The sequence below is a fragment of the Brienomyrus brachyistius genome, chromosome 1 (assembly GCF_023856365.1).
Source record: "Brienomyrus brachyistius isolate T26 chromosome 1, BBRACH_0.4, whole genome shotgun sequence".
In the NCBI taxonomy this organism is placed as follows: domain Eukaryota; kingdom Metazoa; phylum Chordata; class Actinopteri; order Osteoglossiformes; family Mormyridae; genus Brienomyrus; species Brienomyrus brachyistius.
Genome location: NC_064533.1, coordinates 27,871,637 through 27,897,915, shown reverse-complemented (window position 1 = coordinate 27,897,915; position 26,279 = coordinate 27,871,637). Strand labels below are relative to the sequence as shown.

The following is a 26,279-nucleotide window of genomic DNA, read 5'->3' as shown; positions in this document are numbered from 1 at the left end:
TGCTGTATTTTTTTCGCTTTGTTTACATTGGGTTGCTGTTTTTTAAAATGCCTGAATAGGCTTCTTGGTTTAATATGTAGCTGAATTTGTCAGTCTCAAAAACGACCAATTACGCATGTCCATTTCAGACCAGCACCTTCCAAACAAGCGGTAGCTCTCTCTTGTGTTAAGCTGAAGATAACGATGGTGGACAAACAATGACCAGCTGTTCCATTACACATCTTTAGTTATGACACTTATCTTCTAAATTTGTGGTTGGCATGTATATGGAGTTTTGTGTATCTATTTTAACAGTAACCAGAATATGAAATAAATAAATGATGTTCCACAAATAGTTTGCAGGTGTCTGTGTCCCATCAGCAAAATGTGAAGCCTTTGTTGTCTGTCTCTGACGGCAAGGCAAACATGAGAATATGAAGCAGCTATTCCGAAAGCAAACGTGTGTTCATCTTCATGCCTTGATCTCCTTGTCAACCCTGTCCAGCAAAGTGGAGGCAGGCTAGCAGGAAGGTACCGATGGTAGGATTAATAAGTGATTCAGGAACTTCAAAGGTACAGTAGCATTACCACAAGTAGCGATGGTTTACAAACTGAAAATTTTGTAGAAGTCAGGGCTATCCTGGCCATCTGGCATACCGAGCATTTTCTTAGTGGGCCAATGGGCATGTGCTACCACCACCACCCACCCCAGGTCAGCAAAATGTATCGCCAGCAAAATTGACCATGGGGCATCCCAACATCCAGGGCAGATTCAGTCCTGCCCTGGTTAGGATCATGCTGAAATACAGTATGTGCAGTCCATTTAAAAAAATGTAGGTTTGGGTAAGTGTAGCTAAATGTAGCTTATTTAATATCCAAGTGAATTTTATACCAAAAAGACAAAAAAGTGTAGTTAAAGATAATGAGAAAATGCAAGTAGGATGTATCCATTGTGGAAAGAGTTTTGCAGAGAAAGTTTTGCAAAGAAATGTATTTAATTGGGGAGACGAAGACACAAGATGCAATGGAATTGCTAATCACGACTAACAGGATGTTTGGGCTTCTTAAAACTTATGTTTTTAATCACCAGAGGTGATATTTTCTTTAATATTGACGCAAAAAGAACAGTATCTACTTTTCTTGACCGCGCAACACGTCACAAACACTAGCGTTTTCTCTCATGTCTGATAACTATTATTTTCCTTTTCCCAATTTACTTTAAGTCAAATAAAGATGACAGCTCAGGTCTGTGTAATTACCTCTATGAATACCAAGTAAATACCACAATTCTGAAATAACTTTATTAGTCATTAGGCTTCTGCAAGAAGACATAGGCAGTTCCATTACATTTTAACAGCAACAGCGTACTGAAAAGTAGTGGCTTCTGTTAAAAAATATGTGGAGAGAGCATATTTTAATGCCTTGTTATATTAATCCATCTTCTGTGACCTACTGTAGCACAGGGTCACGGTGAGACTGTACTGTAAGTAGGGGACTTTCCTAGCTGCCATGATAATCACAAAGCACAGGCCACTTGTGAGAAGGTCAAACCCGTTATAACACATCTGAAGTAAAACAGTATAGAGAGATTCATAACACGTAGAGAGGGACATGATGTGACTTATTCCTTTGTAATGTACGATGTTTATTTTTGTCATACAAGACATACCGACGCACCTCAATGCATGATTTAGATGGTGAATCCGTTCATATCAAATCAGATGAGTTATAACTGAAGGGCAAATTTCCAAAGCTCACTCCGTCCAAGGGACACGTTTTCGGGGAAATTTTGGTGGACTTAGAGAGTTTTGGAAATTTAACGAGCCTTCTGAGGACTGAGTGGGATTTGGTCCCCAGTACCATCACATATGATGCAGAAGCTATTGGCAGTCTCAGAAAAACACGACAAAAAAAAACGACTGAAATTCAGAAATTTACTCTTTAATTTTAATCAAACTGGACGTTATTAGTATTTATTTTAAAAACCGAAAATAAAAAAATATTGAAAGTTCAGCTGTGAAATCCATCAACATTGTTGTATTTATGAGTTCCATTGTGACGGGTCACATGACACTGTCCTTTCCCGCCCCTCCCCCCAGCTAATTGAGACGAATCTCAGTACCAGCGTCCTGGCTGATTTTTAACAAGCCTAACCTAGCGTTCACTCAATCACATGCTCCTGCGCACCTCATCCTATAGGACTGTCCCCCCTGCTGCTACGACCTTCACAACCTCACAGCGTTTTCACGGGCCATATCGGTCATATTAATCATGCTGTGGTATATTGGTTTAAATGGCTTGTTTTAACTGATGTATTTATTGATTTCTCAATTTTGCTGTGTAAATCTATAAAAAGTGCCGGAAACATTTACAAAATTGATCAAAATTCTGAATAAGATGGTTGGGCTTTAGCCTGGTTCGTAATCTATGCTGGAAAGAGACGTAAGCATTCGGGCTGAAAGGGAAGGCTGTCTTCTGCATCTTAATAAGGCAGAATCGCACAGAATCTTGTCTAAGGCTTTTCAGCCATATGGCGTATTCCCCTTTGTTTTGAATTCTGTAAATAACCGATATTTTCAATATGCCTGCTGTCATCAAATGGCAGCATGTTTTTCCGAACGGATCGCAGCCGTTTACAGCAGCCTTCCCTTGGTATCTCTTGGCAGCTCTGGGAACGTTCTTCTGCTTTTTTAATCACCTCACCCTCCTTCTCTTACACTTGGTATGTCACTCCATGTGACACTCCAGCATGCGTGTTTGTATGTTGTGCATTTGTTTGGGGCTGTCTGTGGCATTGTGGGTTAGGGATCTCTGCCTGGGTCTGGAAGCTCGCCAGTTACAGTCCCAAGGCTGGAAGAGCAATCATATCACTGTCAGACCCCTGAACAGGGCTCATGACCTCAAACGACTGCTCCAGGGACGCAGGAAAATCGGCTGACCCTGTGATCTGACCCCACACCTCACTCTCACTTGTATATAATGTGTTTCTCTGTCTCATCAGGAGCGAGAAGGGCTGTGAAAGAATTGAGTTCCGTTCTTCTTGCATACTGTGAATTCATTAACAAAAAACAGGCAACAAAATCTTGGTCTTGATTTGTACTTTCTACCGCTGTTCAATATTAACACTATAGACCATCACACTTACTGTATACGTGGTGCATGTGAAATATGAAAGAAATGTGTGGCCAGTAAACTTCAGATGTAAACATTTGCAGATGATGTGTTTCCATGCTCCAGCCCCTGATTAGGAAGTGCAGAGAAAAGGGTAGGGGGACACCCCGGTGGGATGCCTGTCCTTCTCATTGCACGGGGCAGGGGGACACCCTGGTGGGATGCCTGTCCTTCTCATCGCACGGGGCAGGGGGACACCCTGGTGGGATGCCTGTCCTTCTCAGGGCATAGGGCAGGGGGACGCCCTGGTGGGATGCCTGTCCTTCTCATCGCACAGGGCAGGGGGACACCCTGGTGGGATGCCTGTCCTTCTCAGGGCATAGGGCAGGGGGACACCCTGGTGGGATGCCTGTCCTTCTCAGGGCATAGGGCAGGGGGACGCCCTGGGTGGGATGCCTGTCCTTCTCAGGGCATAGGGCAGGAGGACGCCCACGGTGGGATGCCTGTCCTTCTCAGGGCATAGGGCAGGGGGACGCCCTGGTGGGATGCCTGTCCTTTTCGGGGCATAGGGCAGGGGGACGCCCTGGTGGGATGCCTGTCCTTCTCAGGGCATAGGGCAGGGGGACGCCCTGGGTGGGATGCCTGTCCTTCTCAGGGCATAGGGCAGGAGGACGCCCACGGTGGGATGCCTGTCCTTCTCAGGGCATAGGGCAGGGGGACGCCCTGGGTGGGATGCCTGTCCTTCTCAGGGCATAGGGCAGGAGGACGCCCACGGTGGGATGCCTGTCCTTCTCAGGGCATAGGGCAGGGGGACGCCCTGGGTGGGATGCCTGTCCTTCTCAGGGCACGGGGCAGGGGGACACTCAGGGTGGGATGCCTGTCCTTCTCGGGGCACGGGGCAGGGGGACACCCAGGGTGGGATGCCTGTCCTTCTCAGGGCATAGGGCAGGGGGACGCCCTGGGTGGGATGCCTGTCCTTCTCAGGGCATAGGGCAGGGGGACGCCCTGGGTGGGATGCCTGTCCTTCTCAGGGCATAGGGCAGGAGGACGCCCACGGTGGGATGCCTGTCCTTCTCAGGGCATAGGGCAGGGGGACGCCCTGGGTGGGATGCCTGTCCTTCTCAGGGCATAGGGCAGGAGGACGCCCACGGTGGGATGCCTGTCCTTCTCAGGGCATAGGGCAGGAGGACGCCCTGGTGGGATGCCTGTCCTTCTCAGGGCATAGGGCAGGGGGACACCCTGGGTGGGATGCCTGTCCTTCTCGGGGCACGGGGCAGGGGGACACCCAGGGTGGGATGCCTGTCCTTCTCAGGGCATAGGGCAGGGGGACGCCCTGGGTGGGATGCCTGTCCTTCTCAGGGCATAGGGCAGGAGGACGCCCTGGTGGGATGCCTGTCCTTCTCAGGGCATAGGGCAGGGGGACACCCTGGGTGGGATGCCTGTCCTTCTCGGGGCACGGGGCAGGGGGACACCCAGGGTGGGATGCCTGTCCTTCTCAGGGCATAGGGCAGGGGGACACCCTGGGTGGGATGCCTGTCCTTCTCGGGGCACGGGGCAGGGGGACACCCAGGGTGGGATGCCTGTCCTTCTCAGGGCATAGGGCAGGGGGATGCCCTGGTGGGATGCCTGTCCTTCTCAGGGCACGGGGCAGGGGGACACCCAGGGTGGGATGCCTGTCCTTCTCAAGGCATAGGGCAGGGGGACACCCTGGGTGGGATGCCTGTCCTTCTCAGGGCATAGGGCAGGGGGACGCCCTGGTGGGATGCCTGTCCTTCTCGGGGCATAGGGCAGGGGGACGCCCTGGGTGGGATCCCCCTTTTACAGAAGCGTAAAAAAAGGCCAATGGTATAATTAAGAAATTCACTAGCCTACACAATGGACCCCTGAACTAGAATCACAGGGATAGTTTTGACAGTACATTTTTTTTATTACCAACAATGTTGATTTTGTTAGCCATAAAGGCAATGTTGTTTTTATCCAAAGTATATTTAACATTTTATTTTTATTGATGTTGCTGAATAGTCCACATTTGATTGCCCAGTTATTACAATACTGGGTCTTTCTTGGCAACATCACAAACATGTATTTAGACTTAAAATGATTATCAAATCATTTTAGGCAATTAATATGGCAAAATAATAATATAACACTGAATGTTATATCTGTTTAAAATTTTGTTGACATTCTGTCTCAGAGATTCAGCTGTTTGTGTTACTACAACGATCTCGTATTTGACCTGTGAAAGTAATCAAGAACTATGTTACAAATATTACAAACGTTCTTAGAAATCTTTGATAGCAGTATTAGCTGTGGCTTCACTTGAAAGCGAAGTTCAAACACTGAATTGACAAAACATGATAAATACTACTGACCTTCTGTTAGCCAGCCACTGTTGTGACCTTTTGTATCAACAGACTTTTCTCTGGAAAACATGGAGAATTTCATGAGTGTGAAGCTTTTTTGTTTCCCTCCACCCATCCATGTAATTTAATTAAATGATTCAAACATTGTCTATATTCAGTTGTGATTTGAACATTAATCAAAGGTTGAGGCTGAAGTCCAATAAAATATCAACACAATAATAGAGAAATGATGCTGAAGTGCTGTAGACATGTAAACTTGTCTGGATATAGACTTGCAACATGTATTGAGCAATTGCAAATTGTTAGAAACAATGGCTTGCTTTGCAGTTCAGTAGTTGCCAAATTAAATATGCCTGTCTACCCAGGTAGAAATTACTCCCTGTGGACTTTTACTAGACAACATGAGCGTTATCTTTAACGAAATTCTGATTGCATATATCCAAGAGTAATATAAATTTCTCATTTATATATTCATCCGAGCCACTGCATTTCCTGGCCACTGCTGCATGGGGGCGGAGCCAATCCAATGAATCATAGGGCACAAGAGAGGGCTACATTCTGGATACCCTCAACAGTACATAAATGAGCATTTATTAAAAAGCCCATCCCTTTTGTTTGGAATGAATTTGAATTGCCAGAGGGGAAATCTGATGTATGATCAGTACACAAGGTCAGTGTGTAATCATACATTGGCTTATTCATTACAGCCATTCTCTGAGAAGGATTGTAATATCTGACATGCCTGACTATCTTTTTCTACTCTATAATTTCTATTGTTTCACAGAGGAGAAAGTTCACTACTCCTGAGTTCACTGAAACTTTGACCCGGCCTTTAAAGAACAACTTGTTTCATAAGACTCAAACAAGGCCCACATACTCATTAAGGGTTGAGGCTTGGGCTGATAATGGGTGTCGTTTCTGTGGTTAAATCATATAGTAATTTTGAAAGGCATGAAACTTTAAATATTTTGGAATTTTGATATTGTATAGCCTCTGAGTTACATCCGTGAACTGCGGCAGTTATAGCTTGTTGATTGTAAGTTTCTTCAGTTGCCAGTTGCATGCATGTTTGGGTTTTTTTGCCATTGTTCTGGGTGATAAGAAGGTGTAAAATTCCCTCTGTAAAACAAAACAAAAGCAACTAAATGCACCAGGCTTGTGAATGCCATCTACTAGGTGAGCCTGCTGGGTTCCTTTTGCCATTTGAGGCGGTTCCAATTTCTTGCTGGGGAGTAATTTCAGAGGCACTTGTTAAAATCTGATTAACCTACTGTAGTCACTGCTTCTCTGATACGAGCATGCATGCTGAATTTAATGAATAACATTTATGTTCATCTGGAGAATTTGCGTCACATGGTTCTTTTCAGGGAAATCTACAGAGAATTCATGCACGTGAGCAGGCAACGGACCATCCTGGATTAGAGGGAGGAGTACAAATTATTTCTTTTCTGTTAAGTGTGGATTACTGCAGTAGAAACTCATTCTAAATTATTATTTACAAATCAGATTATATTGTCGGGTGCTAACAGTGCAGTGCAGATATGAAAACAGTTCACTGACTGTCCCTTATATTTTCCATCTGAAGACATTAAAAAACATGATACATTAATTTGTTCAGTGCAATGAAAACATACGCACACTAATAAGTTATAAATATCGTGCTGTATGTACATTTAAAAACAAAAATGAATATAAGCCCCTCCTCCCACCCATAATTTTACTTTAAGACCTGACTGTATTAAGTATTACATTTCAGAACTCACCCCCAACCGGTTTTATAATAACCTGGGTTTTGCAGTTGTTCTTGGGGCACAATAAATTTCATAGTCATTTGATTGCATTCATATTTATATGAATTTGTATGTATGACTGTCATCTACCATGTTGTAACTCTGAAGCTTATTTTCCATTTCTCTATTTGCTGGATTATTCTAATTCTTAGAAACAGATTAAAAAAATTAGTTCAATTTAATCAGTGTAACCCTCCCCTATGTGATGGATAGCATATACGCAACACTAGCCAGTAAAAATTACAGTGGTACCTCGACCCGCGAACAGTCATTTTCACGAACAAATCGGGTTATGAACCAAATGTGCAAATTTTTTCTGTACCGGTTCGCGAACTGTGTTTCAGGCTGCGAACACACAAACATCCCCCAAAAGCGCCCAAAGACCCACCCGAAACACTGTTTATTTGAAACTCATAACAATTATAATGTGATACATTTGGAGAAACCAGTTTGCTCGTTTCCTCAGGCTCACTTATATATTGACAGTATGAGTTTCTGGGTTTTAAATGTAGCCCCATTGCCTAGTTCAGGTATCTCCTCTCCTGATTGTAGCTTGTTTTACTTTGACAGCTAATTCTAAAAACGATGTTACCAAGATTAATGATGAAGGTGTAATACAGCTGAAATGAAAACAATATTAAATAACATGCTAATTAGTCTAATTGCATGCCTTTTGAATGAGGGGGGAACCCATGTGATACAGGGAGAAACCGGTGGGATGTGAACCACAACCCTGCAGGTTGGAGGGTTGGAGAGTACAGTGCTGCTCACTGCGAATCACATCACCCCACATTCTAAATATCTGTAATTCAAAATAAGTCATTTACGCAACCAACAATTAATTTCGTATTATACATCTTCACTTTCAACAGTTCATGTATTAAAAAGATAATTAAATCGTCCATACCAAGCAGGCTTTCAAAACACTTTCAAAACATTATTTTTAAAAATTACGCAGCCCTCAAAGAGCAGGCCGTAATTAACTAGATTTATTTGTACAATGCAGCTATGAGGTTAATTCAAATGGGCTACAGCCAGAGGGAAATTCCACAGCATCTGAAAAATGGGCATTGTGTACATTTACTGCCTGCCGGCTCAGCAGCAGTTTCTGTGCAGGTACAGACTTGATATTGCGCAGGTCAGGGCCACTTTCACTGAAAACATTTTTTTTGGGGGGGGGGGGGGGGGTGGGGGGGTGAACTGTATGTTACAAAGCAGCCTGTTTTCTGAGAAGGAGAAAATGCATTTGACTCTTACATGTTAATCCAGACACTGTCCTTATTAAGTTGTTTTTTTTCTTCTAAGATTCAAGAATAAAAATGTTAATCTTTAGATTAGTTGGAGCTCTTCATTTTTTTACATTCTTTGATTAAATTTAAATTTCCAGTGTGCAATTTTTGTGCAGCTTTACACTTTCCACACTGAATGTGTTGTAAAGAAATAAACTGCATCAGTGTGTTATTCCATCTGAAATATACTATGGTTAGGGTTCATTTCAGAGATTTTCTGATTTATCTTTGTCTCGATCCATCATAGGCCCTTAATGGCATTTAGGAAGCGGTGCAAAGTTTTGGGATTTGATTTTAGCCTGCCTAATAGCTCCTTGGTTTCCCTGGTAACCAAGTGCATGAAATAGAAAGTGCCCTGTGCACATGACAGAGCAAGTGTGATTTTGAATGGCTTGTCTAACAAAGGGACAGTATTAGTGAAATTTGACAGATGACAACATAGAACCTTCTGCATAAAGAACCCAGAGCAGGGAACCATGGTGTTATCACATAGAAAAACTACCTTTTATGAGTAAGTCACTCAGTGTTATCACATTGAAAGGCTGCCTTTATGGGAAAATCACTCAGTGTTATCACTCTTATTAATGAATGCCCTCATAATGAATGGCATCTAATCAAAGTATTCTCATTTGCAATTATCATTCCTCTCTTTTAGATGGAAATATAACATTTACTGGTGGTATCTCTGGTCTATTTTAAAAGCTGCAATAACCAATGGAAATCAGAAAGTTTTAAATGCCGCTTCAATGCATTGTTTTACTTATTTTGTTATTTGTTGTTGGACCACAGGGGTGCTTTGTATTATAATTGCTCAGCAAAACACTGAACAATATTGTTGCAGCCTTTTAATATCATATCTCATTAAGAAATGCTTTCCACAAGGGACTGTGTTTCTGCAGAGCTTTTGTTTTGCAGAAATAATTCTCCAGTTGTACTGTAATGAGGTCCCTAAAGATCTTCTTTTAAATTAGATCTCATTCTTTCACATTTTATGCATTTACTTCTATGTGTTATTTAAATGATCTGTGTACATTTTCATACTGCAGCACACGTTAGTTAAGAAGTTAAGCCTGACAGTGAACACTCAGTAGTATTTATGTAATTTCTTAACTTAATAATTAAAAATAAAAACATTCTGCTGGACTCTGTTGAGCTCAGTATTATCGACACTAAATAGCTACTTATTTCAGAGCTGATCCAATGACCGTGGGAGAATAGTGGGTTTAACATAGCATGTTATTCCATTAGATTTCTATTTACTTAGACATCAATTACCATTCATGGCCCTTTGAATGAAACGATGGGAAATCACACCAAGACACAAAACCATGGCAGTTCCAGAAATGTCGAGCTTTCATTCCAGGAACTTCACTTTGCTCTAACCAACTGACCTATTTTCTCAGCTGCTTGTCTGCAAAAAAAGCCATATTAATACAATTGAACAGAGACCCGCTGGGCGAGCAAGAGAAAGAGATTCTTTTGTTCTTCTTCGGGCGAGACCGTTCGTGGCTCAGATCCGAGAGGATGGAAAAGACGGACGATCTGATTAAGAGTCGCCAGCCGAATGAGAGGCAAATTGGAACACTAGCAAGGTTAACCGTCTCATTTCCCAGATCGCATGATGAAGAATATTTTTATTACACCATTATACCCCACCTTAGATCTGACCTTGATATCTGAATGCCGTAAATTAAGAGCGATCGATCGTAGGAGCCTAAGACAGGCGCGAGAGCGATAACACCGGTTTGAGATTGTGCCAGAAATCTGCAGGCTGTTGCTAGGGGGAATATGACATTCTTTTTCAAAAGTCTTGAGCTTTGCATTTTAAAGCTGTCAGTTTGGAAATTGTTGCCAAGACCGTCCTTTCAACCCTCTTTTTATTTTATTTATGTTTCTGTGGTATGGGCTGCCTCAGCAATGGAGTTTATCGAGGCTGCTGAAATAGGGGTGTAGAATTTATTGGTAGCTGCCAGCTTACATTTTAGCTTCTTTGTTCAGTTATAATGTGTTCTTTGAAGTCCCAATACCCGACATTGATGTACCTTGAGAGCACAACCTACATCCAAAATCAATGTGCATGTTGCCTTAATATATAAATACAACACTACAAAAAGCAATCCAAGCAGAAAATCTATAGACAAAAGTTACAAATTTAGGTTATATAATGTGCTTGTTTTTAAATGGTTCCTCAAATCCATGCTCAGAGCTAAAGGAATTCTTATTGACACCATCCAGTCAGTAACATACAGCATCCAACAGGGATTAGACACACAAAACAAGACAATGGCACTTGCAAAACATCAAAGTAGACGCATGACTAGGGGCTGTAGAGGTACGTATTTTAACATAAATAGAAGAAAGGGCTGAAAGAGAAGGCATGACTACTTCTTACTGTCCAAGAACTACTGAACCCACATAATTTCCTCAGGTATCAATAAAGTATTCTGCATCTGAATGGCTAAATATGGAAATAAATATGAAACTAATATAAATTAAAACAATAGAAATAGAAATATGGTAAATTGTACTGTACAAAGAATCGATTTTGAATGACCAGTGAAGGTTTGAGGGGGGGATGGGGGATGCCATCCCCAACGTTAGCAAAATATAAAAAAAATGCATCCCTCTTGTTAACCTGGCATCCCTCCACCCCCCAGCAGAGAGAGCGCTGCATGTGCTGTGAGCATCCTTGGGATTGGCGCTAGATAAGTCTCAGGGCCTGTTGTTTACATTCCGTCTGCGCTCCCCCACCTGCAGTGACTTTAAAAGTGCCTGCTCCCGCGAGACTGCCATTGGTGACGATCAGCGCATGACGGGACCAAGAGCCGCATGTTCGTGCAAAGTAGCTTTGCTTATATTCTGAAAGTGTGAAGAGAAAATGGCACCAAAAAGACGAGGAGGACAGCTTGACATTCTTTTATATTTTAAAAACAAAAAAAGTAGTAAGAAATTTGAACATTTATTCAGTATCTATTCAACATTCAACTAATTAGTTAATTGATTAATTAACTGATTCAGTTATTAATTAATCGGGCCACCCCCCACCCCCCAACAAATTAAACACAATGAAATGCATAAAGATTTAAACCTTTAAGGCTATCAGGGTAAAATTCAAATGTTACATAGCAATCCGTCCATAAACCATTCATCCATCTTCCAGTCAATATTGCTTTGTGAGGGACCTGGAGTCTCTCTCGTCCAGCACAGAGCAAAAATCACAGCACTATTATAAATAGTGTTCATATTTACTTATTTTCGTACTTATTTGTTTATTTAGTATCATTTTGTGTTCATTTTTGACAAGCATTGTTAGAGAACATTCACTGATTTCTGTTACAGTGTTAAAATATAGTTGAGGTAGCCTTCTATTCATCACATATAGGCTTTTTACTTATCTGAACATGGTGAAGAAGCCAGTGAACTTATGGTGAATTTATACTACATTTGTTAAGCATCTGTGCACTTGGTCGTTACTGGAGATAAGGAGTCGTTGGCACAGATGTCAACATTTCTGCCAGACAGACACACCAATTCAGAGCCAATAACTGAAATATGGTTGGCATCATGGCCATTGCACTCGCAACACCAGCACCCTGGCTCTGTGCCAGGGACAGTCATGTGACAGTCAGAGCAGAATGGGGAAGGAACGGAGGACAACCTTTCATGTTTAAGCTCGCTGAGTCGCATTAAGAGTAGATGCTTGATTCACCTGTTGAGTTGGGAGATAATGGTGACATGGACCGTCACTACAGAGACTAACTGCCGTTTTAGTTGGTAAGTTAATAAATTGTGATGGACGTGGGGGGTTGCAGAGAAAAGTTTTCAATTGAAATTTAGAGTACATAGAGTACAATTCCCCCCCTCGCCCCCAAGGGTTTAATCAGAATCAGTTTCTTTCAAGATATTTCAAATTTTTAATGTTTAAACAAACATCATATTACAATAAAGCAGCAGCATTCACTCAGCCATTTCTATTCTAATCTCATTGTCTTTTTGTGTCGTCTGTCTTTCTGATCCTCATTTCCCAATAATTTAGCGACAGTATGTAATCAGCCCCCAAAAAGTAGGTTTCCAGGTCTGTGAATTACTTTGTCTTTGGCTTGGAACTTCGGGAGGGGTTATATACTGTAAGTTGTGGTCATGTGTTGGCGATTCTTCTGGCGATATCAGAAACAGAAAACAGGAGGTTATATGGTCATTTTTCAAAGCTGTGTGCATTTTATACTAATACATATGCAGTTAATAAATATCTAGAACACATGCAGCAAATGCCAATAGATGTAGAGCAATAAAATGTTTTTCTAAATAATTGCATACATTTTTTTATGACTGTTATATCCTAGACCTCGTTTGGAACCTGTATTAATATTTATTTTATGATTTATTTATTTTTATTTTTTGGGGGGGGGGATTATTTCTCAGTATTCCTCAACATCATCCTTGTAGCGTCCCACTTCTGACGTTCCCTGTCAATTGGGAAGTGAAATTCCCCGTTTCTTAATCATCTGCTGTGTCGCTAGATCCCCCAGCTCCTCTTCTGTGACCTCCAAAGTGCACACATGTTACCAATTAGCTTGCATGTGAGCTTGCAGCTGAGGTACGTTTAAACACAGTGAAAGAGGGAAACACAGTCTCTCTGAGGAAGGAGTCTCTGACACTGCTCCGCCCCCTTGAGCCACAGCCACACCCCTAAGCCATAGCCACACCCCCCTTAACCACAGCCCCACCTCTGCATCCACGTCTGTCTGTGTTGTGAAACAGGAAAGCCTACACCATTGCACAGACAAAGGTACGGGGTTAAGTGTAGGGTATTGTGAGTTTGACGAGTTTCCCTATAAGCTGATTTGTTCTTTAGCCCTCAGGGAGCAGTGTGTGAGGATGGGGATTAAGGAGATTAAAGATCAGAGGCGTGAATTTGCAGGCCGCGTGGCAGTCTGTTAAACAGCCCCCCTTACCTGGATCTGTAGGTCTGGCTAGTGATATACAGTGCTATTAAAGGGAGAGACCTAGCAGCGTGAGATAACAGGAGTTTTTTAGTATAAATGCACTGGCCATCCTTGCCAGCCAGGTTTCCTTAGACCCTGGCCCTCAGTTTATGGCTTACATATGCCATCTTCCCAGGATGCATTGCATCTGACCTTATAGCTTGACCACTTGGGACCCTGATGCACTGTGAATGTGTCGCACTGATGGGACCGGCGTAAATGTTGCCAATCCTGGGTGGCTTGGAGATCTCCTGCCAAAGGCAGCCTTTAAAGAAGCAGAGCTCCAGGTTTAGGCCCTGGTTTGTGGAATCCGATGATGGAGAAAGACTATCCACCTGCCGAATGCATGCTGTTCCGTTAGAACAAGCTGCCCATATGAGTTACTCACATGTATGTTACAAATAACTTTTTAAGCGGTGGGATAGCTGCTTTTTGAGGAATTATCTGAGCAGCATAATGTGCTAATATAACACAATTAACCCGGGGTCTCAAAGTATCAGCCCATTATTAAATCTGATCTGTGGGTCAATCGAATGCTTTTCAGAGAAAAATAAAAACAGTGTAATGTTTTGCTAATCAGTGGTGGTATCATTTGCCGACACCAAGCTCAACAAATTTTGCCATCGCCTCCCCATTCCTGTCTGTAGACTTTAATGTCAGCCGTTCATTGTATTATAATAATTTTTCTCTCTCTTTCAGCAGAGTAATACGGGTGGCAGAACAATCAGAGAATAAGAAGTATGAGCAAAATAGTTTAGTATGCTTTATATAGTGTGTGTACCACATGTCTCACATGTAGTCATTTCTCGCTTAATGCTTCTGACGTTTCTGTAACGCTCTCCGAAGTAAAGCTAACTTTCTGTGTTCAGTAGGGTTGGGAAACTGCAGAAATACCTCAGTCTGGGTGGGAATACAGTTGGGAGAGCTGGAGCAGCATGTGAACTGAGTGGGTTATTCCTAATCCTTCCCTCGATACACTCGATAGGCAGCCTGAAATAACAGGGGGAACTTTCTAAGGAGATAATCGCACAATAATGCCTCTTTTCCTGGGGTTATGGCAGGGCTAGCCCATTTTCCGTAGCCGTGATGGAGGGCCGAAACCTGGGGAAATGTGTTCCGTGTTCTGTGTGTCCATGGCATTCAACCATCCTAAGAGAACACCGGAGAAACTGTGTATGTTCTATGTGACTGAACAGTGAATCACTGGGGCTATACACAGGGGTGTGTTTGCTGTTTCTGGTGTCCCAGTTCAGGGCCTACTTCGGGGTATTGACTGTTGTGGCCGTAAGCCTTAGGGCCCCATGCAAATGCGTGGTTTGGGTTGTGGGAAACACCACCTGCCTTACAGACCACGTCTCAGAGGAGGGGGCCGAGTCATTCTGAAGCATGCATCTATCTGCCTTCCCCTCATACATGCAAACTAAAGATGGCTCAGCTATGTACTCTGATGGAGACCACTGTTATTCTGAAGGGAATGAGTCTGTCACCCACTGTCAGTATTAAATACAAAGCATGATGTAGAATCAGGCAGCGTTCCTGGACGACCTTCCTACAGGTCTTTGAGATGTTTTTTTTAAATCTGATCACATCTGTTTAGTATAATCCAGCAGACACAGAGCATCTCTACATGTGCTGCTCAGCTTGCGAAGGGTTACACTCCAATGAATGCATCATAAGTGGAAAACATTGTAAATAAAATCTGAATATGATACAAATATGAAAATGATAAATAAATAATTCAATAACTTCTGTCACTGAATAAGCAAATACACAATTACTGCAACTAACTAAAAAACAATTGAAAAATACAGGAATGCAAGTTTATTTGGTTAAACACAGTAAAAGTGCAATGCGATATACGTTGTTAAACACTGCATGAGACGTTTACCCTCAAGATCACTTACAGGCACCGGACGTGTGGCTGTGAGGATGCTGACATCACCCTGCATCAGGAGAAATTACCGTATCCTGGGAAGAGTTCAAAGGCGACTGCTGAATGTGCACCGTCGTAAAGGCCAGATATAAGTTGACCCATCATAAGAGCTTCAGTATTACTGTGCTTTTCTGTTACATGAGCTAGAACAAAAATGTGTTTTTCACTTCTCAGTTTCACCCTATCAGCTTATTATCCAAAACACTAAGCTGTCTAAATTATTTAAACATTATTTAATAATTAAATATTTAGCCCAGGTTACAAACTAGCCCACACTTTTGTGTGGCCCTTTTAATATCTCTTCTTACCCCTCTCATATAAAGAGCAGAAAATTCACTCCAGTGGCCACGTGTGCCTGTTCAGTGAGCTTCAATCCAAAGATAACGTTACACCAAGGAGCCCTTTCTCAAATAATCCTCAAGTGGTGCTAGTAACAGCGACATAATGGAATATAAGGTTTCCAGTGTGCATTTACCCCATCAAAGCAAAATTCATGAATGGAAGCCTGAATTATAAATGTGAAGTATTTGCATCCGACAGGAATAGATCCACAAAACACAACAAGTGGAGGACGGAATAGAGAGATTGTTACGATCTCAGCATGTTTGATCTCGGAGAAAGACGAAAGCTAAGAAAGCTGAAACGTAGTTTCATGTCCCCCTTGCAGTAACTTATCACTTAATATCCTTAATAATTAAGAAGCGATTGTAAATATGTTGTGGGATTTTTCACCTGACCACACCCTGTCTTGGGACATCCACAGCCTCTCCCCATCTTACAATAGGAAATAACAGGTTCTAATAATTTATCATATAAATTATTTAATCCATATTTGGTTTGCAGTGTAACAAGATCCTGTCTGTAATTATGAAAAAAAAAGATGTTTTCCTTCCTGTTAATTCTACCCTAATAATGATGTAATTAGCATTAGCTGTTTAATAAACAATCAGGCCTGATTTGGGGCAGCCCTGTCAATGTAAAGTGATGGATATCAAACTTCGAACCTCTGGTTCTTACAAGCAGAGTGTACTCAAGTCCCACAGGTTCATCGTGCTGTGATGAAAAGAAATCTCGAAATTGTTGATGCCTACGAAAAGGATATAAAGGCATTTCAAAGGCCTCAAGGCCCCAGTGAACCAAAATAAGACCCTTACTGTTTAAAAAGGACAACAGTGAATCTTCCTGGGAGTAGGTGTCCTGCCAAAATCCCTCCAGGAGTGTAAAATCATCCAGGAAGTCACAAAGAATTCTAGAACAACATCCAGGAATCTGGATAAGTTTGGAGATGACTTAGTTAAAGTCTGAACATAAACCCCATTGAGATGTTGTGGCAAGACCAAAAACAAGCTGTCCTGTGTGTTAGAATAGGCCAGAATTCTGAACAATAAGTACAGGAAGCGTTGGGTGGCCGTCTTCACTGCAAAAACAAGCAGCCAATGAATGTGTCTGTGTGTATATGTGTGTGTGTGTGGAGTGGGGATTCCTATTGTGCAAATGGCATTGAATGTTTCTTACTAAACAAATTACATGAGAATACACCTTTTTCAGTCAGATTCCTCTTTATTCGATGTCTAGTTTTGGTTGAGTGGCTGATAATGTTCACAAATCTGAATGCCAGACCGTTCCTTTTTTGCTGTGTTTAGCCAAAGGATCCTAAAAAGCTTGGAAAATAATTTGATTGCTCTGGGTTGGGGCCCAATATAATGTGCTTTCATGGGGCCCAAAATCACTAATGGCACCCCTTTGCAGGCCACCGGAAATGCACAGAAGTTGGTGAGAGAAACCATTTAATGCAGGTTATGCAAAGGGTGGCATTCACATTTTAATATCGATTAATATTAATTATTGTTGGTGCTGTACCGTAGCATCATAATAGCATATATCATTTATCACTTTTCAGCTCTGAAGAATGCCGCATGACTGTCTTCGACCAGCTCGCTATTAAATTTAGAGACATAAATTTAAGAAGATATTTAAAGATGCATTTTAACATGTTTAATTTCTTTGAAGTCCATCAGATTGCCATATGAATTAAGCTGTCATGTTAAATTATTGGGGGAAACCACCTGACACAAGCCTGTCCTAGCTGAAGCTGTTCAGACAGTTGAAACATGACTTTAGAATTAACCACAAAAAATATTTTCATCTCGGTCTCCCCAGAAACCACCTTGTTTGAATGAATTGTGAAATTTGTCCCTAGCTAGGGATAGAGCAGTTATCACTCAGGCGAGTTTTCTGGTATATTGTTATATAAAACATCACTTTTAGGAAGGATACCTTTACATTCTACTTCTGTGCTTTAGATAGATAATAAATAATTGTCCATATGTACACAGGAGTGTGCCCATTCATAACAATGCCAAAAACCAAACATTATGCTGTTTAATTGAATATTAAAATCACAATCACAAAAATAAGGAAATAAAGTGAAAAAGAATATGTCTATTTTTAAAGAAGTTTGGGAATAAAACATAAAGCATTTGTTAACTATTTAGACAAGTAGAGCAGCACAACTTAACAATAAGCTTTAACAGCTTTTCTGTGATTCTGTACCGGGTAAGTGGTTATTGAGGATGGATGGATGGATGGATGGATGGATGGAACTAAAATTGTACAGTTTATCTAATGGCTCTGTTTTGGTGGTAAAGCAATGGATAAAAGGAAATTATTTCTGTTCCATTACCTCTTCTTTACACTGTCATAGGTAATTTTATGTAGCTGATGACTGGGTGTTTACTTGTATCCAGGGGTTAGTGTGTAGGTGGTAATTCCCTGCAAAGTTGTTTGTTTCTGCTCTGTGTCCTGATGGGAGGATGCCATGTGTGACTTCACTGTGAAGAAAGCCGTGATTGCCAGTAAAAAAACCATCAGCAGTGACAGACAGGGGCCCAGGAGTAAATGAGCTAAGTTCACCTAAGATGTCCCCTGAGAATTATGTTCCATGGAGCAAGCAGATCTGATTATGGCATAGGTAATAACACATCACAGATCACATGGTGCGTGTACTCTCAGCGCTAATCAGGAATGTAATCAGGCAAAAGGTTAATTAAATAACAGGAGGGGGGCAAAACAATACAATTAATACATGGACACTCCTTAAAAAATTTAATCATAGACAGATCCAAGAAAACTGGAAAAAAATCTAAACTGGAAGCATGAAATGTGCTTTCCGATGCCTGTTTCTTTTTGTAAACTGCAAAATTCAGATTCAAGATTTTTACCTGATCAGGTGCCATTCTATGCCATAACCCCAAGAAACACGGGGCGAAAACGTAAAACGGATTTAGCCATAATAATTATTATTCGGGGGGGTGGCTTACGCCCCTTAATTGGGCCTAAAATTGCCTATGCCTGATAACTTTAATTTTACTGAACATTTTAGGTATCAGACATAACTGTACATAAATGTATCTTCATTTCATATGAAGTCCTTGGTCAGAATAATATTTGCACGCCTGCACCAGATCTTTTGTTACGCACCAGATGCATGTGCGAGTGCGAACACAGGGACTGGCTGGTGGCCTTTTCCTGAGAGCCGTGTTAAATGAGGCGGACGTGGTCGTCCCCCGCCTTCTGCTCTCCACCCCCACCCCCCTCCATGAACTCCCCACTGGCAGCGGCATCTGCCCATACGACCGAGACATGCCAAGCAAACATGTTTTGGGAAGCTTGCACCGGCCGCGATCACATACCCAGTTTCGGTGATAAATAACGACCGGGGGATATTACAATAGGCAGGGAGTGAGAACTGGAATATTTTGATGGTATGGTGGTTCTAGCCTCACAGAGAGTCATGAACCATAAGTTGAAACATCAAGATCATTTCCTGCCACAACTTCTGCTGTTCTTATTGCTGTTGGAAGAATGATAGCACAGAATTTAAGCGCTGACGGGCCTTATGAGTTATGATAGGAGACGCATCAGTGCATTGCCCTGAATCAGGCTCTGAAGTTCATAAAGCTGCAGCGATGTGTCATTCCTCCTGGCTTGTGGCTTCAGCTGTGACTTTAGCTCTCTTCATGCAGACGTTGCAGCTTCTCTTGCCTGGATTGGTTTCCGTGGGAATCTTCCCACTATCCAAACATTCTGCTGAGCGATTGTTCCTTTGAATTGCTCTTATGAATGCATGTGACTTTTGTGGTAACCTGGTATTTGGGACGTGCACCGAATCTCATAGACCCTGCTTAGGCTATTGGGATTTATGAGTACTTGATTTATGAGTACTCAAATTAAGTAACTACCTAAGTGTATTTCAAATGTAAGCAGCTGAAGGTTGGGATGTCCATCTTCATCTATGCAATTGCACTGAAGCACTTATAACATGCGTAAAGACCTATATTTATAATTAATAAATAATTATGGCCCCGAAAGCTACTCACAGCATCTCAGCCCTACCCTATGGTACCCACTGATTTCCCCTTTTATCGTGTCCAGATGGGGAGGATCAACGACCTGCTTTAACAGACGGACGCCATGCATCCATCCAGCCAGCTCCAAGTCCGTGTTTACAGTTCAAGCACAGAGTGCAGACTTAGGGTTTAAAAGCGCCTTTATGAAATGTGTACACACTGCGCAACATCTTTCTCTCTATCAGTGAGCAAGACGATGAACAAAAGCCTTGTTTTTGGCTACTTACCCCTGTGGAAAATGGATGAAATGGTGCAGTTTGATTTGGTTGAAATCAGAGATCATGTTAGCTTCCAGGCTTATTTTGGAAAAGTATACAAGGCCGATTCTGTGTATTTGTGGGTATAAACACATTTCACTTTGAATATTACCTATTTTTTCCTTTTGATTTAATATTCCTGATATTATAAAACTTTTGATGTTAGAAATTGTAGACCGTGAGAAAATATTTAATTTTCAAGAATTAATTGCTTAAATTGGTCTGTGTGGTTTTAAGTAATACCTGTTAGTCTTCATTTTAAGATATAGCCCTCCATGCATAACTTGTGAGTTATGAATAATGGTAAATCGATTCAAGATTCAAGCAATTTATTGTGATATGTCCAGCATTTACACAGAGAAAATCATGCTGCACTGTAGACGAGGATCCAAAACATTCATATCTACCATTGATGCAAATGCAGAAGTAAAAGAAATACAAGAAGAAAGTTAGCGAGCAGCGTAAAAAATACATGCATAAGCTATACACGAAAATATAAAATATGCATGTGAATAACGACAGGGAATGTGCAGTGTAAAGTGCATTACAATTCAATAAACTTTTAACAGACATATTATAGTTTTACACTAAATCTGTTAATATTTTCTTTCACTGCACAAGCCGTACCCTAATGTTAATAGTTTTAGTTGAACTACTTCATCTGGTAGTAAATGTACTAATTCCCTGTATGCCAGTTAAGCAATGAATGATGCCCTAGCGTCTATGGTGCGTTTCATTATGTATGCGCTACCACACGCTGCAAGGCATTAGCAGGTCTATAAACGCTATGCACACTCAGTTCATGCCAAGAATTCATGCACTTGTTATTGGAAGGTGCCACAGTTAGTCACGCCATTCACGGACTAAGGACCTTCTTCATCTCAGGATCTGACAGTCAAACGCAGAACACACCTAAACTCTTTTTGAATGGGCACTGATTTGGACGCCTAAACTATCCTTAGGTCCCCCCTTCCCATTGATGGCTGTATTTATAGCACCGAGATGTATTTAAACATTTTCCCGTGTGGCGGTTGCATCCCGAGCAGACAGATCCAGACAGAACCGCAGCGGCCCACCAGGACACACGACTCAGGGCAGAGCGGAGAGTAGCGGGTCCACAGACGGGCCCAGCGGGCCGGGCTGGGAAGCCTGCGAGACAAACAAGCAGAGTGTGGCGAGGTAGCGATGCCAACTCCCAGTGCGCGGCTCTGGTGCCCGCGCCCGCTCCGAGGGCCCGTGCCAAGCTCCGAGGGCCTGTGAGGTGCCGCAGGGGTGTGTTTTGGCTACAGGGGTGCGGTGGTCTTTGACAGGCAGATGGAGTGGAATCCCTTTTTAATGACTGTGTGGCCCAGCCTTCCATATGGCGCGATTCAGGGGCAGACTGGCAGCTCCACACTACTGCATTGTGTACCTTTTTATTTGGGACAGTTTGACCTTTGCGGATCATACAGCAGAACTGACAAACGTAGCTGTAACGGCTGTCAACGTGTCGGCGCGTGATCCTACAGTCAAAACTCTAGTAATTATCCTGGGCTGCCTGTCTCAGTAACAGTGTCCTTCTCTGGTTGTAAACAGGGATTTTGTGGCATCCCTCTGCATGCTCTGCATCCATCATAGAGTAAATGAGGAGATATTTAAGGTGCCACACCGGATGAAATTTATATCGTACTCAGTTAATGGGCGCCTCATGATAACGGAGAGGAAGTGAAGTCGGGCTGTGTTAAATGAGGGGAAAGTGATTTGTCAACCACCTGGAGAAGAATGCAGTAACAGTATATTACTGTTAAAGGTGAATCAACAGATGTGTGATATGGATGCCACAACAGACTGGCTGTCATGTGACACATCTGGAACATGTCTGGAAGCCATCTTATATATAAATGTATATAATTTCTAATACATTCCATGTATTAATCAATGATTCTCCCCTTTTAAAAGTGTTCTCCTATTTATTATGATTAACGGCTGAAAGTAGTACTGTTTGAATATCTCGGGCTATTATTAAGTTCTCTGTATTGCTTGGCTCTGGACTTGCTTTGAATGCTTTGTTCTGGCATGTGTGAGACTTACTGGTGCTCAGTCGCTCCAAAGCTTTAAAATTGAGCAAACTTGCTCGCCTGCATTTAAAAGTTATGCGGTCGCCCCTGGCGAGAGGCTGGATTCCCTGCCGGATTCGCATGGAGCAGAATCTCAGGGCTCCCTCAGGTCTCTATCAGAAGACCAATGCAGAAGCACAGGTCTCTATCAGCACTAGTGAAAGTATATGTTGCGTTTTACTTTTTTTCTTATTTACCAGACACTTTTAACCAAAATGACATATTTTTTGTGTTGAAAAAGCAGGGTCAGACAGAACCTAGAGCAACTTGGGGTTAAGGGCTTAACTCAAGGGCTCATAGGTGAAATCCTTCTGCCAATACTGGGATATGAACCAGCGACTGGATTTGGTGTCTTAGAGGACGTCGTATGTCTATTTAAGATATCTAAAAATATGTTATAATTATTATTTATTAATTCTGTCTGAAGACAGTATAGATCACAAATGTCTGCTTGTATGATCTATTTCCCAAACTCACTCAGACTAACGGATATGTTTTCATGTCAGTATCTGAGGACTTACAGTAATGAGATTTAGAAATTTTATGAAAGTTCTTCATTGGATTACATGAGGACTGAGGAAGTTTTGGTTTGCAATACTGTAGCAAATGATGAGGAAGCCTGACTTTAGGTCTTTGCCGATCACCTCTCAAAAACAACAAAAAAGACGGAGTTTTTGAAATTCAGTTTTCAGTTATACTCCATGACAGGAGTCTCTGAAACAGCATATGATTCATTCTCACAATTTTTATTGGGATACTTAGCATTTCTGTTTTGAACAAATTGTGACTGGAATGCAAACCATTCTGGAGCTCAGGACTCTCTCTTTCTATGACGCACCATGTTCTATATTAGACCCAAAATCTCTTTCCTCTGGTCAGTTACTGAGCAAAACAGTCGTGACTTTTCAGCGTTTCGGCTGGGAGGAAAGCAACCCAGAGTGGCTCAGTGTAAATAGAGCATAAACCCACAGATAATTAACTACTAATTGTACTGGTTAATAGGTTGGAAAGGGAACCTGCAGACGCATGGCCTGGCAGGATTTGGGCTTGACACCCTCGGTGTAGACGGGGACATGGCGGGGCCCAGGAAAGGGACGTCGCACATAATCAGGGAGAACAACTGCAGGGATGGAGGGATGCAATAAATTCTCAAAAAGGATCTTCATTGAACCCAGGCAGGCCCACTGACTGATCTTCTTCTTGTTTATGTAATCATGAGCACTATTATCAATAGTTTGTACTGAGAATACGATATACATAGAATAAATGAACAGATGGATGGATGGATGGATGGATGGATGGATGGATGGATGGATGGATGAATGGATGGATGGATGGATGGATGGATGGATGGATGGATGGATGGATGGATGGGGAAATATTTTTTAACATTGAGCCCAGCTTTCCTTATACCATGCAAAAGCCTGAGGGAGTCAAAGAACATATTGTTTAAATGATCTTAGTGTAAAACTATGATATTATGTATGTCAGAGTGTGTCAGGTTAGACATTTCAAAACCTCTCCTAAAGTCACCCCAACATTAGCAGGATCCAATGTATTTTTATGTACTCGACCACTAACGCACCTTGTTTGACTAATCAATGCATCATTGTAAATGTATAGAATGCCCTTAAATTCACTGAAGAAAGGCCGTCAGCCCGTTCCATCCCTGTTTTGTTTTATTCAGTTTGCCAGGGAATCAACAACAAGCTGACGCTCTTGGGGACACCAGATGACCACTACAGGAACCTTGTGAGGATGTACAGCAACTGCACCGTAGTGCTGGAGAACCTGGAGATCACCTACACTGAGGATTACCACGATCTGTCTTTTCTCCAGGTACATGCAGTCAAAATTATATCAATTTTACGCGATCCCACTGTAATATATCCTATGCCAACTAACAAAACATCTTTGTGCTGTTTGTTTGATGGTTAAAGGGGATTTGCTTTATATACGAAAATATACAGAAATTTGTTTAAAAAATATCATGTTTGCATTACTCGAGTTTTCATCATTGTGGGAAAGTAAGTTTATTCAGGGGTGTCTAGCTGAAACTTAGCATAAGCAAACACAGGGGCTGGTGTCTCTGTTATTTTGGCAGAATAGGATATGCCAGGGAACCCAACAAAACCTAAATCAGGCTCACGAAAAAATTGCAAGAGAAAATGAAGTTTTAAATCAAAGAATATCCGCCTCCAACGATGATTTTTCACCACTGATATTAGCAGGAAATAAGAAAGACTTAAGATTACATTTATGGGCTGTACCTTTTCCGCACTGAACCCTATATAACTGCTCAGGTCGTCCTGTTGCTACTTCAGAGCTGCCAGAGGGAGGTATTTTTGGCCACCTGTCCTTCTTTTCCCTTTTCCTTTGTGTCACCGGTGTTAAATTATTTTACACCCGATAGATCTATTTCTGTTAGCATACCATGTTAATGGGGAGAAAAAATGCAATGATTGATATGCAAGATTATCGCTTTCATATTCTGGTACATTCACATAATATCCCACAGTTTTATACCCTCTATGCCGTTAGCTGTCAGAGGTGCCCATAGTATCCTGCGCTCCATTTATCATCTTGCTTCTGGAACCTTCCCTCCCTCATTAGCTGGCAGATTGCATTCCTGGCCGCTTTGAAATGCCCTTAACCCCAGCTCTGCTTACACACTCTGGTGGTTGAGATCGTTAGCCTGTATTTTTTTTTTGATTTATTCCAGTGCCCAAACTAGCTGAAATCACCCGAGAGACATTAAGAGTCACATTAATTTGTAACTCTGGGTACCTGAAGTCCATGGTATTTTAATCCTGAGCCACCGCTGCTTTAGGTGAGGAAGGATCAAACCTGGCCGCGCGCATTTTCCATTTGGCCTGGCAAATTTTAAGGTATTTTATACTATTGTAGATAGAATCAATATCAGAATCTGAAACATCTGTATTGAGTAAGTATGTTAAACATACCCTTGGTGGATGTGCCTCCGTATAACATATAACATGCAATTTCAAGACAATTTACCAGTACATATATTTGAAAAAGACACATACTTTTAACATTGGATGTCAAGTCAGAAGCAGTATGGGGTGGATTGAAGGATGAGATAGATAGATAGATAGATAGATAGATAGATAGATAGATAGATAGATAGATAGATAGATAGATAGATAGATAGATAGAAGAATGGGTGATGATGGATGGATGGATGGATGGATGGATGGATGGATGGATGGATGGATGGATGGAAGTAAATAGGTGAAGCTAAGAAAAATTACAGGTTCCCAGCTGGCTAAAATGCATAGTGTCTTAGCAGGCTTAGCACAAAGCAAGTGTACCTCCCATATCTGACTGTGAACTCTACCTGGCATGGCAGCCTAATCCAGGCTAGCCAGTCTGATTACAGTGGGTATGTTTCATTAAGTAGGTCAGAATGCTTCGATGTTATTGAAAGTCAACATTTTTATAGCAAGTTCAGATTAAGGTTATTTAAAGCATTAAAGTTATTTTAAGGATTACTTACCAAAGGAAAAATTTTATGAGGCCAAACACATACACATACACAGTCTGGCCGTTGGACCTTTGACTTTTCATATATTTAGAGCACAAGTTTCATATTAATTTTCATGTTTTATCGGTGTGATATCTGCCGCATCAAAGTATTAATGTTTTTATGTAGCGACGCACTAAAGTTTATCTCAACATTTGCAAGAGAGAATGAAAAGAATCAAGGCAGTATCCCCCGCTACAGACAATCCAGGAGGTGGGTGGCTACGTGCTAATCGCCCTCAACAAGGCAGCCAACATCCCACTGGACAACCTGCGGATCATAAGAGGCCACACCCTCTACGAAGACATGTTCGCCCTGGCTGTCATGTCCAACTACGAGAAGCAGGTCACTACAAAGACGCAGAATTTCACCAAGGGAGTGAGGGAGTTGTCACTGAGGAGCCTCACGGGTTAGTATTTGCTCTTAGTTCCTAATATACAGAAAATACATACCAAGGCAATGATATAGACTGTCACAGGAAAAATTACACATCTAGCATAATGCAAAACATAGAAGAATTTCA

The 26,279-nt window shown here is 41.8% G+C and overlaps 1 protein-coding gene across 3 annotated transcripts in view; it reads left to right on the top strand.

Moving 5' to 3' along the window:
• The window catches only part of LOC125739483 (epidermal growth factor receptor-like), a 64,017-nt gene that overhangs the window by 14,278 nt on the left and 23,460 nt on the right, over window positions 1-26,279 (top strand). The window contains exons 2-4 of one of the 3 annotated variants that reach the window (XM_049009666.1): window positions 23,215-23,387; window positions 23,900-24,051; window positions 25,958-26,165. In XM_049009666.1, coding sequence (XP_048865623.1) covers window positions 23,971-24,051; window positions 25,958-26,165 — 289 coding nt within the window. In that variant the 5' untranslated portion in view covers window positions 23,215-23,387; window positions 23,900-23,970. Of the gene's footprint in view, window positions 1-23,214; window positions 23,421-23,899; window positions 24,052-25,957; window positions 26,166-26,279 lie in introns of all 3 variants that reach the window. The other 2 variants (XM_049009674.1, XM_049009657.1) reach the window with 2 other exon arrangements.